At 37.3% G+C, this 13,523-nt stretch overlaps 1 protein-coding gene across 1 annotated transcript in view; it reads left to right on the top strand.

The window, feature by feature from the left end:
* LOC129500331 (zinc finger protein 569-like) overlaps nt 1-13,523 on the top strand; it is a 151,966-nt gene that overhangs the window by 119,017 nt on the left and 19,426 nt on the right. Inside the window, 1 exon segment of the mRNA XM_055310637.1 lies at nt 2,222-2,279. Within this exon segment, the coding sequence (XP_055166612.1) occupies nt 2,222-2,279 (58 nt within the window).

Here is a 13,523-nt window from a genome sequence, read left to right as displayed (position 1 = left end):
ATTCATCCTTGGGAGAAGGTATATTGTCATGTGAAAAAATTAAGGTTTAGTTTTCAAGAAATAAGATGAGGGCATTGGATGTTGTTAGTAACATTATCTACCACATATGGCCTTTTGGAATATACCGGTTTTCTTTTTTTTTTTAAATTTTTTTTTTTATTTATGATAGTCACAGAGAGAGAGAAAGAGAAAGAGAGAGAGAGAGAGGCATAGGCAGAGGGAGAAGCAGGCTCCATGCACCGGGAGCTCGATGTGGGATTCGATCCCGGGTCTCCAGGATCGCGCCCCGGGCCAAAGGCAGGCGCCAAACCGCTGCGCCACCCAGGGATCCCTATACTGGTTTTCTATCCTTAACAAGGTATCAAGTTTTCTTTACAGAATTTTGCACTGTTGGTGCTGGGGAACTACTGAGACACCCCTCTTATTCAGCTATCCTCTTTTAAAGGTTGATTATAATGGTTCTAAGAATGTGGGATTCCAGGGTCACAGTGCTTATTAGTGGCAGAGAGACCACTGTGCCCCCAGGACACTGTTCTTTCCTACTATAATTCATCTGTCGTAAAGTTTTAAAAGATCCTTTAAAGGGCAGCCCAGGTGGCTCAGCGGTTTAGTGCTGCCTTCAGCCCAGGGCCTGATCCTGGAGACCCAGGATCGAGTTTTGGGCTCCCTGCATGGAGCCTGCTTCTCCCTCTGCCTGTGTCTCTGCCTCTCTTTCTCTCTGTGTCTCTCATGAATAAATAAATAAAATCTTAAAAAAAAAAAGTTTAAAAGAAAATAAAAGATCCTTTAAAAAACCTGCAAATGAGTGACAAAATAAATTACAAGCCAACAGCAACCAAAAAAATTTTACTGAATAAAATAATAGATTAATTTTCCTTAATCAAACTAAAACTGGGAAAGGGAGTGTGCATGGGAATGGGGGAGGACATCTGTGGTCTTCATTATACCCTGTAGTAGTGCTTGAATTGATTGCAGTGGTATTTTTGATTAAATTTTATTTGGGGGAAAATAGTATGTCAATTTTTAAAAAAAATATTTTATTTATTTATTCATGAGAAACAGAGAGACAGAGAGGTAGAGACACAGGCAGAGGGAGGAGGGAGAAGCAGGCTTCATGCAGGGAGCCCAATGTGGGACTCGACCCCAGGTCTCCAGGATCACTCCCTGGGCCAAGGTGGCTCTAAACTGCTGAGCCACAGGGCTGCCCTAGAATATCAATTTTATTTTAAAAAATCAAATGGTGCTATTAGTTTAATATGAAAAACAATACCGTTTCTTTTTTCCCCCATCCCTAATTCCTGTTCCCAAAGAGAACCACTTTCAGCTCTTGTTATTTCTTATATTTAAGTTTTTCCAAATCACATATTTATCTTGCTATAACCTTGCTATTATTTGACACTTCAGATTTGTATATGTATATTATATATATGTATTATATATATAATATATATATATTACTGTGGCAAATAAGAATTTAACTGTCTTACCACCACCTATATCTCTGATACATATCACTCACTCCTTGAAAGGAAGTGAGTGATAATTACTCCTTTCTTGAAATATAATTTTATTACCATTTTGGTTAAATTCCGATTTAGTTGGTAATCTCTCAGTACATTAAAATACCTTAGGTGTTTTATCAATTTCATAATTTTCTTGGTTATGTTCTCTCATGAACTATGTATCTTCCTGTTCCTTGCTAACTTTTTTTTTTCTGATACAGAGCTATTAAAAAATTCATGGGACATCTCCCACATATGAACTCCCATTCTTTTTTTTTTTTTTTAATATGGGGCTCAAACTCATGACACCAAGATCAAGAGTCGCATGTTCTTTTTTTTTTAAAAAAAAGATTTATTTATTTATTCATTCAGAGAGAGCAAAGAGAGAGGCAGAGGGAGAAGCAGGCTCCATGCCGGAAGCCTGATGTGGGACTCGATCCTGGGTCTCCAGGATCACACCCTGGGCTGCAGGCGGCACTAAACCGCTGCACCACCGGGGCTGCCCTGAACTCCCATTCTTATCCACCTTATGCCTAAGCCATACACGACCATACCAGTCATCCTTATACCTGTCAGCTCCTCTGATGTGAATATTCTTGGCCTTTCTAATGGATCCAAGAATCATTTTACTATTGGGTAGCCTTTAGTCCACCTTATGGATGCAAATTCCTAATACCACAAAGCATGACTGGTCTAAGGACTTTTCTTCTCTTTCCCAGCTCTGCCTTCTCAAGCCCTGCCCATTACCAGAAAGAAGAGAAAATGACCGAGTCCCAGGTAAATTTTAAGCATTATATTTGTTCTCTGCTTTATTCTACAGTGTAGTTCAAAAGGATTACAGCAATCCATACAGTAGTTTGGAAAATCCTATACAGATGAAGCATTTTCAGAGGAAGTAGAGTTCGAAGATTAAGACCAGGGAAGAGTTAAAATACGGTAACGCAGAAGAGTATTCATTCAGAGAGATTAAAAGTTGGGCTTCAGTTTTTAATTTCATTATTATAGGTGAAACAAACCAGAGCAAAAATTCATTACACAATTTGCATTGTAAATAAAGATTAAAATGAACATTTCTTAGGAGAAGCAAGCTTTTCAAGGCACCTAGGTCAATGAATATATTTATAGTGTGATCTTTTGTAGTTGATAAAGCCAGCTATTTTGATGGTCTGTTTTGATAAAGGATAAAACAAAGAACGTATATTAAAATAGCTAGCATTGAAAAGAATGCAAATGAAGACTGTCAGAAAAAGGGATAAATTAGTATTTTCATACAATGAAAGACCACACAACAATTTTAAAAAATGGCAGATACTTGTTACTCACAACAATATAAATAAATTTTACAAACATTGGAGTGAGAGAAGCCAGAAACAAAAGATATGTTTCCATTTATATGCAGTTTGAAAGCTGGGAAAACTAATCTCTTGTGATAGATATCAGAATGGTAGTTACTCCTAAGAGGATATTACCTAGGATATGAGAGTATCTTTTGGAGTGCTGAAAATATTCTTATTTTGACCTGATTACACAAATATATAAATGTATAAAAATACATCAGTTTGTACTCCTAAGATTAGTGCATTTTAGGGATGCTTGGCTGGCTCAGTCAGTAGAGCAGGTGGCACTTGATCTCAGAGTTTTGAGTTCAAGTCCGACAACATTGGGTGCAGAGATTACTTAAAAATAAAATCTTAAAAAAATGTTAGTGCATTTTACCATTTATTGTATATGTGTCATACATAATTCTAATTAACACTAGAATATCTGAAGAAATAGATGAGGTAGATGAGGTGTGTCTCTCAAATGACCCTACATAATTATATTTTTCAATGGGTAGTTGGTATAGATTGGACTACAGTCTAGTAATTTCTGGTAAATTATTATAATTTTAGTCCACTGAAATGTGAACAGAGAATATGTTTCATTTGGTTTACTGATGCCTGATATACATAATTTTTGTGAATATTTGTGGTTTTAATGAATTGAATCCATGGTTCCTTGTTCTTTATTTTACTCTTAGAATAAGTGATGTCTGCCTCCTCTTCAAGGATAATTCCTTTTCCTCAGAACTTCAGCCTTCATACTTCCTTTGGAACCCTTCTCTTTCAGATTTATCCTGCACTCTTAGCTATTAGCATATCTTACTTTACTGCCCTTTCACCCTCAGCTCATAGCTTGCCTATACCTGAGAAATATTGAGATATACTTTTCTTTGTGTGTCCCTATCTGGCAGCTTCTCTATATATCCAGTTTTTTCTTCAAACTCAGTTTTCAAAGTGAACACACTATGTAACCTGCAAAAGCAATAGATCAGGAATTAGAATATTACTCTAATAACCATGAGATTCCTTCTGCACCTTTCCAAGGTCATCACCCCTACCCCAGGGATAACCACTATTCAGCTTCTATCACTATAGATTATTTTTTGCCAAAGTTTGAACCATATTAATATATATACTCTGTGTCTGGCTTCTTTCGCCTAATACTGTGTTTGTCAGATTCATGTTGAATTATTGCATGTAGTTCTAGTTTGGTTAATTTCATTGCTCTATATTATTCAATTATATGAATAAACTACAGTTTTATTTATCCATTCTATTATTGATTGCCATTTAGGTAGATTTTGAGGACAATTACAAATATTGTTCCTATAAACTTTCTTATAGATATCTTTTGTTGCACACATATACATATTCTTTTGTATATAAACCAAAAGTAGAATTGCTGAGTTATAGGTCATGTATATAGGTTACCTTTTATTGATACTGCCAAACAAGTTTTCCAAAGTGGTTGTCCAAAATTTCACTTTGAAAGAAAGGATAGTGGGACGCCTGGGTGGCTCAGTGGTTGGGCGTCTGCCTTTGGCTCAGGGTGTGATCCCTGAATCCGGGATCAAGTCCCACATCGGGTTCCTTGCATGGAGCCTGCTTCTCCCTCTGCCTATGTCTCTGCGTGTCTTTCATGAATGAATGAATGAATGAATGAATGAATGAATAAATAAATAAATAAATAAATAAATAATGGAAAAGTCTATATGTTAATATCAGGTCAAAAGTCAAAACAATAAGCTTTAAACAAACAAAAAACCAGTGTTTTAAAGTGAGTGCAATAGATAATAAAGATGAGTGGTTTAGGACTGCTTCCTTATCAAATAACCTGCAGCAAAGTTATTATAAGGAACACTGAAAATAAGAAGACACATATCAGTAGGAAACTTTCATTGATTTGTCTTAGCTCATGCTAGATGAGCTAGACAAAAAAAAAAAAAGTATCTACCAATAATAATTTGATAGAGCTAATAGATTAAGATAGCTTATAGCCTGCAGTTACTATCCCTTATTTGGATATGAAATAACCTAAAAACTCAACATGTATTAGGCATGAATAAAATTCAGTAAATTTCTAAAGTAGAAACTATACATGTGATAGTTCCACAATGCAATTAAATATGAAGCTAATAATAAAAAATTCAAAAAGAAAAACATTCACATGGGAATTTTTAAACTAGCATAAGCAACCCAGATCAATATGGACATAAAAATTTATGTTATAGAACATCTTAAAAATAAAATAATGCACAAAAGAAAACCTTTAGGCTGAAAAAATGTTAATAAACATAAAGTAAATGAACAAAATAACACAGTTCTAGTAATTAGAAACAAAATGAGAAAATTTTAAAAGGAATTGGTAAGAATAAAATTCAAGTCAGTGAGTTAGAAAAAGCCCAGATAGTGGAACTAACAAAGAGCTGCTGCTTCTTCTGTCTTTTTTTTTTCTTTTCTTCATTATTTTAAAATCTAGGAAGAGGGAGGGAGAAGTAGAATAAGCAGCCAACATACCCAGCTCCCTGAATTAGCATGTTTTAATATTTTGTCATTTTTGCCTCAGGATTTTTTCAACAAAATAATTAGAATATTATACTTTGTCCCAGAGGCAGTCACTTTCATAAATATCATCTATATCCATAGAGTTTATGTGTTTATATTTTTACTGCATAAATTTGTATATGTGAACACTACCGAATGTTGCTCTTTGTTTTAGATTTTTAAATAACAGGGAACCTAATGGACCTACAGTCCTGCAACTCACCTTTTTTTTACTCCACATTGTGTTTTCAGAACTATTCATGTTAATATATGTATTTCTGGCTTTATGCCCTTTTCCGTTGTTTTGATTTCCAGGGTCAATCCCACTCTATCTCACTTACCATATCTATATTATAATAAATCTTGATCTGATAATATAAATGAATCCTCCATCTTTGTTCTTTATCATTTCCTAAGCCATGTGTAGCTATTTCTATTTCCTTATAAATCTTAGAATTATTCTATTTCCACAATTAAAACTGCTGAGATTTTGACATTGAATTAAATTATGTTTACAAATATATTATCTGCAAATGAAAAGTTTTCTTCATTTTAAATCCTCATGCCCCCTTTTTTCTTGCCTAATTTTGATTGCTAAACAGAGTATAATGTTAACTAGATATGTGAAAGTTATCTTTGTGCCATTTTCGCCTTAGAGGTATAGATTCAGTAATACATGAGTAAGTATGATAATTTGGTGTAGGTATTTTTGTAAATACTCTTCTTATTGAAGGGGAATTTCCTTTTATTCCTAGCCTGCTAAGAGTGTCATAAATTGGTGTTAAGTTTCATCAAACACTTTTCTTATTTTTTTAAAAGATTTTATTTATTCATGAGGGACACACACAGAGACAGAGACACAGGCAGAGAGAGAAGCAGGCTCCATGCAGGGAGCCCGATGTGGGACTCCATCCCAGGACTCCAGGATTATGCCCTGAGCAGGGGCCAAATCCACCAGAGCAGGTGGGGGCCGTACAGGATGTATGCTGTAAGCAAGTTCCGCTGTGTAAGGAAACCTAGAGCTGAGGCCTGGATGGAAGGGGTGTGTCCACAGAGGAATTTAAGGAGCAGGACATACTGTTAGCAAGTTAGGTAGGCACTATACTGGATATTGCTAATCCTGGAGAAGTTCTTCTAAGGATCCCTGCCCCTCTAGTACACGCTCTGAGATTAGTAAACAAATGTCCCTCCCATATCCCCCTGGAGTTTTTCAAACTGCCGTTTCTGTGTTGTACTTCTGTGGGGCTTTTTTGTGCTTTTTGTGGGGTGGCTCAGTTTCCTCTCAACCTCCTAGCTCTCCCAGAGCTGAACCTGCTGATTTTTAAAGTTCCAGGATTTGAGTCCCACTTATTGTAAGAACTCATGAATCTCAACCCCTCTGGTTTTCTTTCTTTTTTTTTTTTCTAAAGATTTTATTTATTTATTCATGAGAGCTACAGAGAGAGAGAGAGAAGCAGAGACACAGGCAGAGGGAGAAGCAGGCTCCATGCAGGGAGCCCAACGTGGGACTCGATCCCGGGACTTCAGGATCACGGCCTGGGCTGAAGGCAGGCGCCCAACCACTGAGCCACCCAGGGATCCCCCACTCTGGTTTTCAAAGCCAATGTTCTGGGGATTCATTTCACTGGGCTCCCCAGTGAGAAAATCTGTTTCTCTCCCCTCTCTGTGCCAGCAGCACCCTTCCCTCCCAAATATGGTCCCTTGAGTCTGTTTAGTTCCTGACCATATCTCCACCCTTCCTGCCTTCTTTGATGGTGCCTCTTCCCTTTATTTAGCTGTGGAGAGTTGTTCTGACAGTCTTAAGGTAATTTTCTGGGTTACTTACACTGATGTGAATATTATCTAGTTGTATTTGTGGGACAGGTGAGCTTAGGTTCTCCTGCTCCACCATCTTCCCTGGAAGTCTACTTTCAGCATTTTAGTTATGTGTTTAGGTTTGTATCTCCATATTTTATCCTGCTTAGGGTTCATTGAGTGTCTTGGATTTGTGTATTAGGGTGGTTTTAAAAATCAAATCTAGGCATTTTTTTAGCCATTTCTTTCAATATTTTTCTGTCTTTTTCTCTCCTGATGTTCATATATGCAGATGTTGATATGCTTATTGCTGTTTCACATTTCTCTAAGTGTGTGTTTATTTAAAAAATTTTTTCTTTCTCTTCTTCAGATTGCATAGTTTCTATTGATCTGTTTCTCTTTAAGCTCATTGATTCTTCTGCTAACTCAGATCACCATACAACAGTTTCAAAGACTTAGCCAGCTGACCAGAGCTTTCCCATGAGTCTCACATCAGGTAGAAATGATCTAGACTCTAATACCCTCACTGTTAGTCTTGGCTGGGAATAGCTTGGGAAGATAGATCATGGTCTCAGCATGAACTCAATAGTGGAAGCAAGGATGGAATAGCTAGAGGATGTTCACCAACTATGCTTATCAAAACTAGTTCTCTTGAAGGGGATCTAAGAACATACCTACGTGGTTGCTGCAAAAATAGTACTTTGAACTGCTCTCTTCCTGGCATGAGCATTTTTATGTCTCTAGAGATTCACCCTATTGACGGCTTGTGGCAGCAATCCTAGATAACAGATGCTTAAACAGGACAGAATTTTATTTGTCCCTTATGTAGAAGTTCAGGTACCAACAAACAGATCTAGTCCTCTATCTCCAAGGAATAGGGAACCAGAATCCTTGTATTCATTGCTCTGTCTTATCCTCTAATAGTTGGCTTCTGCTTCATTAACCCAAATGACTAGATTTGCCTGGCTATCTCATTTCCTTACTGTTCCACAGGAAGGAGGAAGACAGAAAAAGTATGACCTCATTCCTTTAACCTCTCCAGTAGTTGCACATTATATTTCTACTTTCATCTCATGATCCAGAATATGCTTATATAAAAATACCTAGATTCCAGGGAATTGAAGAATAATCCAGGAGCCCATGAGCCTAGCCAAAATTTGGAAAAGGGATAGAGTATATATACTGGGATGCAAGAGCAATATTCTGTGATACAGTAGCATACTGTTACAGATTTCTTTTTTTCATTTTAGATCATGTAGATTTCATATTTCCTTTTATTTATTTATTTTATTATAACTGGAAGGTTATACCTCTTAGTCCTCTTTATTTTGCTCATTCTACCCACCTGCCTACCCTCTGGCAACCAACAGTTCTCTGTATTTGATCTTTTAGATTTCTTTTTTTGTTTAAAGATTTTATTTATTCATGAGAGACCCAGAGAGAGAGGCAGAGACACAGGCAGAGGGAGAAGCAGGTTCCCCATGGGGAGCCTGATGCAGAGCTTGATCCTGGGACCCCAGGTCACACCCTGAGCCAAGCGCAGATGCTCAACCACTGAGCCACCCAGGAGTCCCTGTATTTCAGATTTCACATAGAAGTGAAATCAGCTGATATTTGTCTTTCCTTCTCTGGCTTATTTCACTAAGCATAATACCCTCTGGATCCATCAGTTGAAATGGCAAGATCTCATTTTTTAAAAAGATCTCATTTTTTATGGCTGAGTAATATTCCATCACATATATATGTGTGTGTATATATATGTATGTGTGTATAATGTGTATATATATGTATGTATATCATGTTTTCCTTATCCATTCATCTATCAGTAGACACTAGGGTTGCTTCCATATCTTGGCTATTATAAAGAAGGCTACAGTAGACATAGGGGTGTATGTATCTTTTTGAATTAGTGTTTTCATTTTATGTTTTGCCGTCCCAACACCATTTGTTGAAAAGATATTTTTCCCATTTAGATATTCTTTTCTGCTTTGTCAAAGATTAATTGACCATATAGTTGAGGGTTCGTTTCTGGGTTTTCTTTTCCTCTGATCTATATGTTTTTGTGCAGTACTAACTATACTGTTTTGATTATTGCATCTTTATAATATGCAACTTGAAGTCCAGAATATGATGCCTCCAACTTTTTTTTTCAGTTGCTTTTCTATTCTGAGTCTTTTGTGGTTCCATACAAATTTTAGGATTGTTTGCTCTATTTCTATGAAAAATGCTGTTGATATTTTTTGCTAGCAATTGTATTAAATGTGTAGATTGCTTTGAGTAGCACAGACATTTTAGCAATATTTGTTCTTCCAATCCATGAGCATGGAATATCTTTCTATTTCTTTGTGTCATCTTTAATTTCTTTTATCAGTGTTTTATAGTTTTCAGAGTACATGTCTTCTGCCTCTTTGGATAGGTTTATTCCTAGGCATCTTACTGTTTTGGGGACAGTTTTAAGTGGGATTGATGACTTGATTTCTCTTTCTGCTGCTTCATTATTGGAATATAGAAATGCAACAGAGTTCTGTAGATTGATTTTTGTATCCTGTGGCTTTACTGAATTAGTTTATCAGTTCTAGCAGGGGTTTTTTTTGTGTAGTCTTTTGGGTTTTCTATATATAATATCATGTTATCTGTAAATAGTAAAAGTTTTACTTTCTCTTTGCTGATTTGAATGCCTTTTATTTCTTTTTGTTGTCTGATTGCTGTGGGTAAGATTTCCAGTACTATGTTAAATAAAACTGTTGAGAGTGGACATTCCTGTCTTGTTCCTGACAGTAGAGGAAAAGCTCTGTTTTTCCTCATATAGAATATTTGTTGTGGGTTTTTCATATTTGGCCTTTATTATGTTGATACGTTCCCTCTAATCCTACTTTTTTGAGGGTTTGTAGAGTGAATGGATGTTGTACTTGTCAGATGCTTTTTCTGCATCTACTGAAATGATCATGTTCTTATCTTACAGATAAGATAAGTTCTTAACAGATCATGTTATCTGTTCTTTTATTAATGTAAAGTATCATGTTGATTGATTTGTGAATATTGAACCACCCTTGCAACACAGTAATAAATCCCAATTGACTGTGATGAATATTTTAAATGTATTATTGGATTCGGTTAGTATTTTATTGAGATTTTTTGTATCTATGTTCATCAGGGATATTGGCCTGTAGTTCTCTTTTTTTAGTAATGTCTTTATCTGATTTTGGTATCAGGGTAATCTGGTCTCATAGAGTGAATTTGAAAGTTTCCTTCCTTTTCTACTTTTTGGAATCGTTTGAGAAGAATAAGTATTAACTCTTCTTTAAATGTCTGGTAAAATTCACCATGAAGCCATGTGGTCCGGATTTTTGTTTGTTGGGAGTTTTTTGATTACTGATTCCATTTCTTTGCTGGATTTTTTTTTAATCTGTTCAGATTTTCTATTCTTGTTTCAGTTTTGGTTGTTTATATGTTGGAGGAATTTATCCAATTCTTACAGGTTCTCCAATTTTTTGGCATATAATTTTTCATAATACTCATAATTATTTGTATTTCTGTGGTATTGGTTGTTACTTCTCTCTCATTTGTGATTTTATTTATTTGGGAAATCTCTTTTTGATAAGTCTGGCTAAAGGTTTATCAATTCTATTAATTTTTTTCAAAGATATAACTCCTAGTTTTAGTGATCTTTTCTGCTGTTTTTTTTTTAGTTTCTATATCCTTTTTATTTTTCTTTTTTTTTCCTTTTTATTTTTCTTATCTTTATCATTTCCTTTCTTCTGCTGGCTTTAGGCTTCATTTGTTCTTTTTCTAACTCCTTGAAGTGTAAGATTAGGTTGTTTATTTGAGATTTTTCTTGATTCTTGAGGTAGGCCTGAATCACTATAAACTTCTCTCTTCTAACAGCTTTTGCAACATTTCCCCAAATTTTGGACTGTTGTGTTTTCATCTTCATTTGTCTTCAAATATTTTTTAATTTCCTCACTGATTTCTTTGTGGACCCATTGGTTGTTTTAACATGGTTGTTGTAAACATGTTTGTTGTTTAGCATACATCTGTTTCTTTTTCTCAGTTTTCTTTTTCTCAGCTTTTTTTCTATTTTCATACTGTTGAGTTGGAAAATATGCTTAATATGATTTCAGTCTTCTTAAATTTATTGAGACTTCTTTTGAAGCCTAAATGTGATCTGTCCTAGAGAATTTTCCATGTGCACTTCAACATAAGATGTACTCTGCTGGTTTTTTTTAAGATAGATTTATTTATTTATTTATTTATTTATTTATTTATGAGAAAGAGAGAGAGAGAGAGAGAGAGAGAGAGAGAGAGGCAGAGACACAGGAGGAGGGAGAAGCAGGCTCCATGCCGGGAGCCCGACGCGGGACTCGATCCTGGGACTCCAGGATCACGCCCTGGGCCAAAGGCAGGTGCTTAACCACTGAGCCACTCAGGGATCCCCTACTCTGCTGTTTTTGAAAGTCATGTTGTATATATCTGTTAGGTCCATTTTGTCTAATGTGTCATTCGGAGCCGCTGTTTCCTAGTTGATTCTCTCTGAATGATCTGTCCATTGTTGTAAGTGGATTTAAACCTTTTACTACTATTGTATTATTTATCCATTTTTCCCTTTTTTTAAAAAAAGATTGTATCCATTTATTCATGAGAGGCAGAGAGAGAGAGAGAGAGAGAGAGAGAGAGAGAGAGACAAAGACAAAGGCAGAGGGAGAAGCAGGCTCCATGCAGGGAACACGACACAGGACTAGATCCCGGGACTCCGGGATCAAGCCCTGGACTGAAGGCAGGTGCCAAACTGCTGAGCCACCCAGGCTGCCCTGACTGGTTCTTTTTCATACTTTTTATCCCTTCATTGACTTCTGAGATCATCCACCCTTTTCTCATGTCCAGTCAGAATCTTTATGATCATTACTTTGGATTCTTTATCAAGTTTATTGCTTATCTCCATTTAGTTTCACTTTTTTACTCTGATTTTGTCTTGTACTTTCATTTGGGACATATTCTTCTGTCTCATTTCTAACTTTCTGTGTACTTTTTGTGTATATATTAAGTAGGTCAGCTACATCTCTTGGTCTTGAAAGTTGAGGACTACTGTAGAAGTAGTCTGGTTCCGGGCAGCCCTTGTGGCTCAGCGGTTTAGCACTGCCTTCAGGGCATGATCCCGGAGACTGGGGATCGAATCCCACGTCAGGCTCCCTGCATGGAGCCTGCTTCTCCCTCTGCCTGTGTCTCTGCCTCTCTCTCTGTGTGTGTCTCTATGAATAAATAAATAAAATGTTAAAAAAAAAAAAAGAAGTAGTCTGGTTCCCTATAATGCAACCCTTACTGGTGAGCAGGACCAAGGTGCTCCAGTGGTGTCCTCTCTGTAGGCTTCATGCTCCCTCCTCTTGTGCCTGAGCTGTATTTGCCTTCAGCCAAGCTATTTGCAATGACCTGCTTTGCTTGTGGGCACACTGAGCAGGATTTTCTCCCTGAATTGTTGAGGGACCTGGCTGCCACCAACATGGGCTTGTTGCTGAGTAGGGCAAACTTTTAGCCTGCCTGTCTACAATTAGCCTGTCACATCTGCAGGTAAACTGAAGGGCAGGGTTTGCTGCCTGCACAACAGCTAAGAGATCCTTCTGCAGGAACTGCATGTGCACTGGTGTGTGGGGTTATTGGTCCTCCTCCCCAGGGCAAGAGTCAGTTAGGAGTGGCACAAGTCTGTCCAGAGCTGTCTCCCAGGGTGAGGAGGTAGGAGCTGTTTCAGAGGGATGCCTACTGAGGTGGATGAGGTGGATGGGGAAGGTTGACAGGGGGACCTCAGGTTGGGGCGCAGTACTAGCAGGGTAGATAGAGAGGGTTAGTGTTGGCTTTCACAAGCCTCTGGTTATCTGGGTTGGGGGAGGGGAAGAGAAATGGCTCTTACCAGCATTTTTGTTCCCTGTCCCTCCAGCACACTTTCTAAGATTAGTCAATAATCTTCACATATACTCCAAGCACTACTGTTTCTGTGCTATGTCTCAGGCCAATTAGTATTCTGGCTCTTTCAAGGGCAGCTTCCTACTGCCCTCCATCTCTCCTGGAGCTAATCCCACTGATTTTTAAAGCTCCTGAAGTTAAGCCCTGCTGGTTTTCAAGGCTAGGATTTATGGGGACTCTTCCCAGTGCAGATCTCCAGTACCTGGGGTGCTTGGTATGGGGTCTGATCCTATCACTTCTCCATGCTTGTGATGTCCCTCAAGTTTATGGTTAGTCATTCATACCAGGGGTTTGGTTCTCAACCACATGTCCGTTTCTCTTACCCTTTCAAAGGCCTTCTCTCTATAATTGGCCGTGGAAGGCCTGTTCTACCAGTCTTCACATTATTTTCACTTAGTGGCTTAGATGT

The sequence above is a fragment of the Nyctereutes procyonoides genome, unplaced genomic scaffold (assembly GCF_905146905.1).
Source record: "Nyctereutes procyonoides isolate TBG_1078 unplaced genomic scaffold, NYPRO_anot_genome, whole genome shotgun sequence".
NCBI classification, from domain to species: domain Eukaryota; kingdom Metazoa; phylum Chordata; class Mammalia; order Carnivora; family Canidae; genus Nyctereutes; species Nyctereutes procyonoides.
Note: the sequence above shows the minus strand (reverse complement) of the source record. Positions and strands in the feature narration are given on the sequence as shown.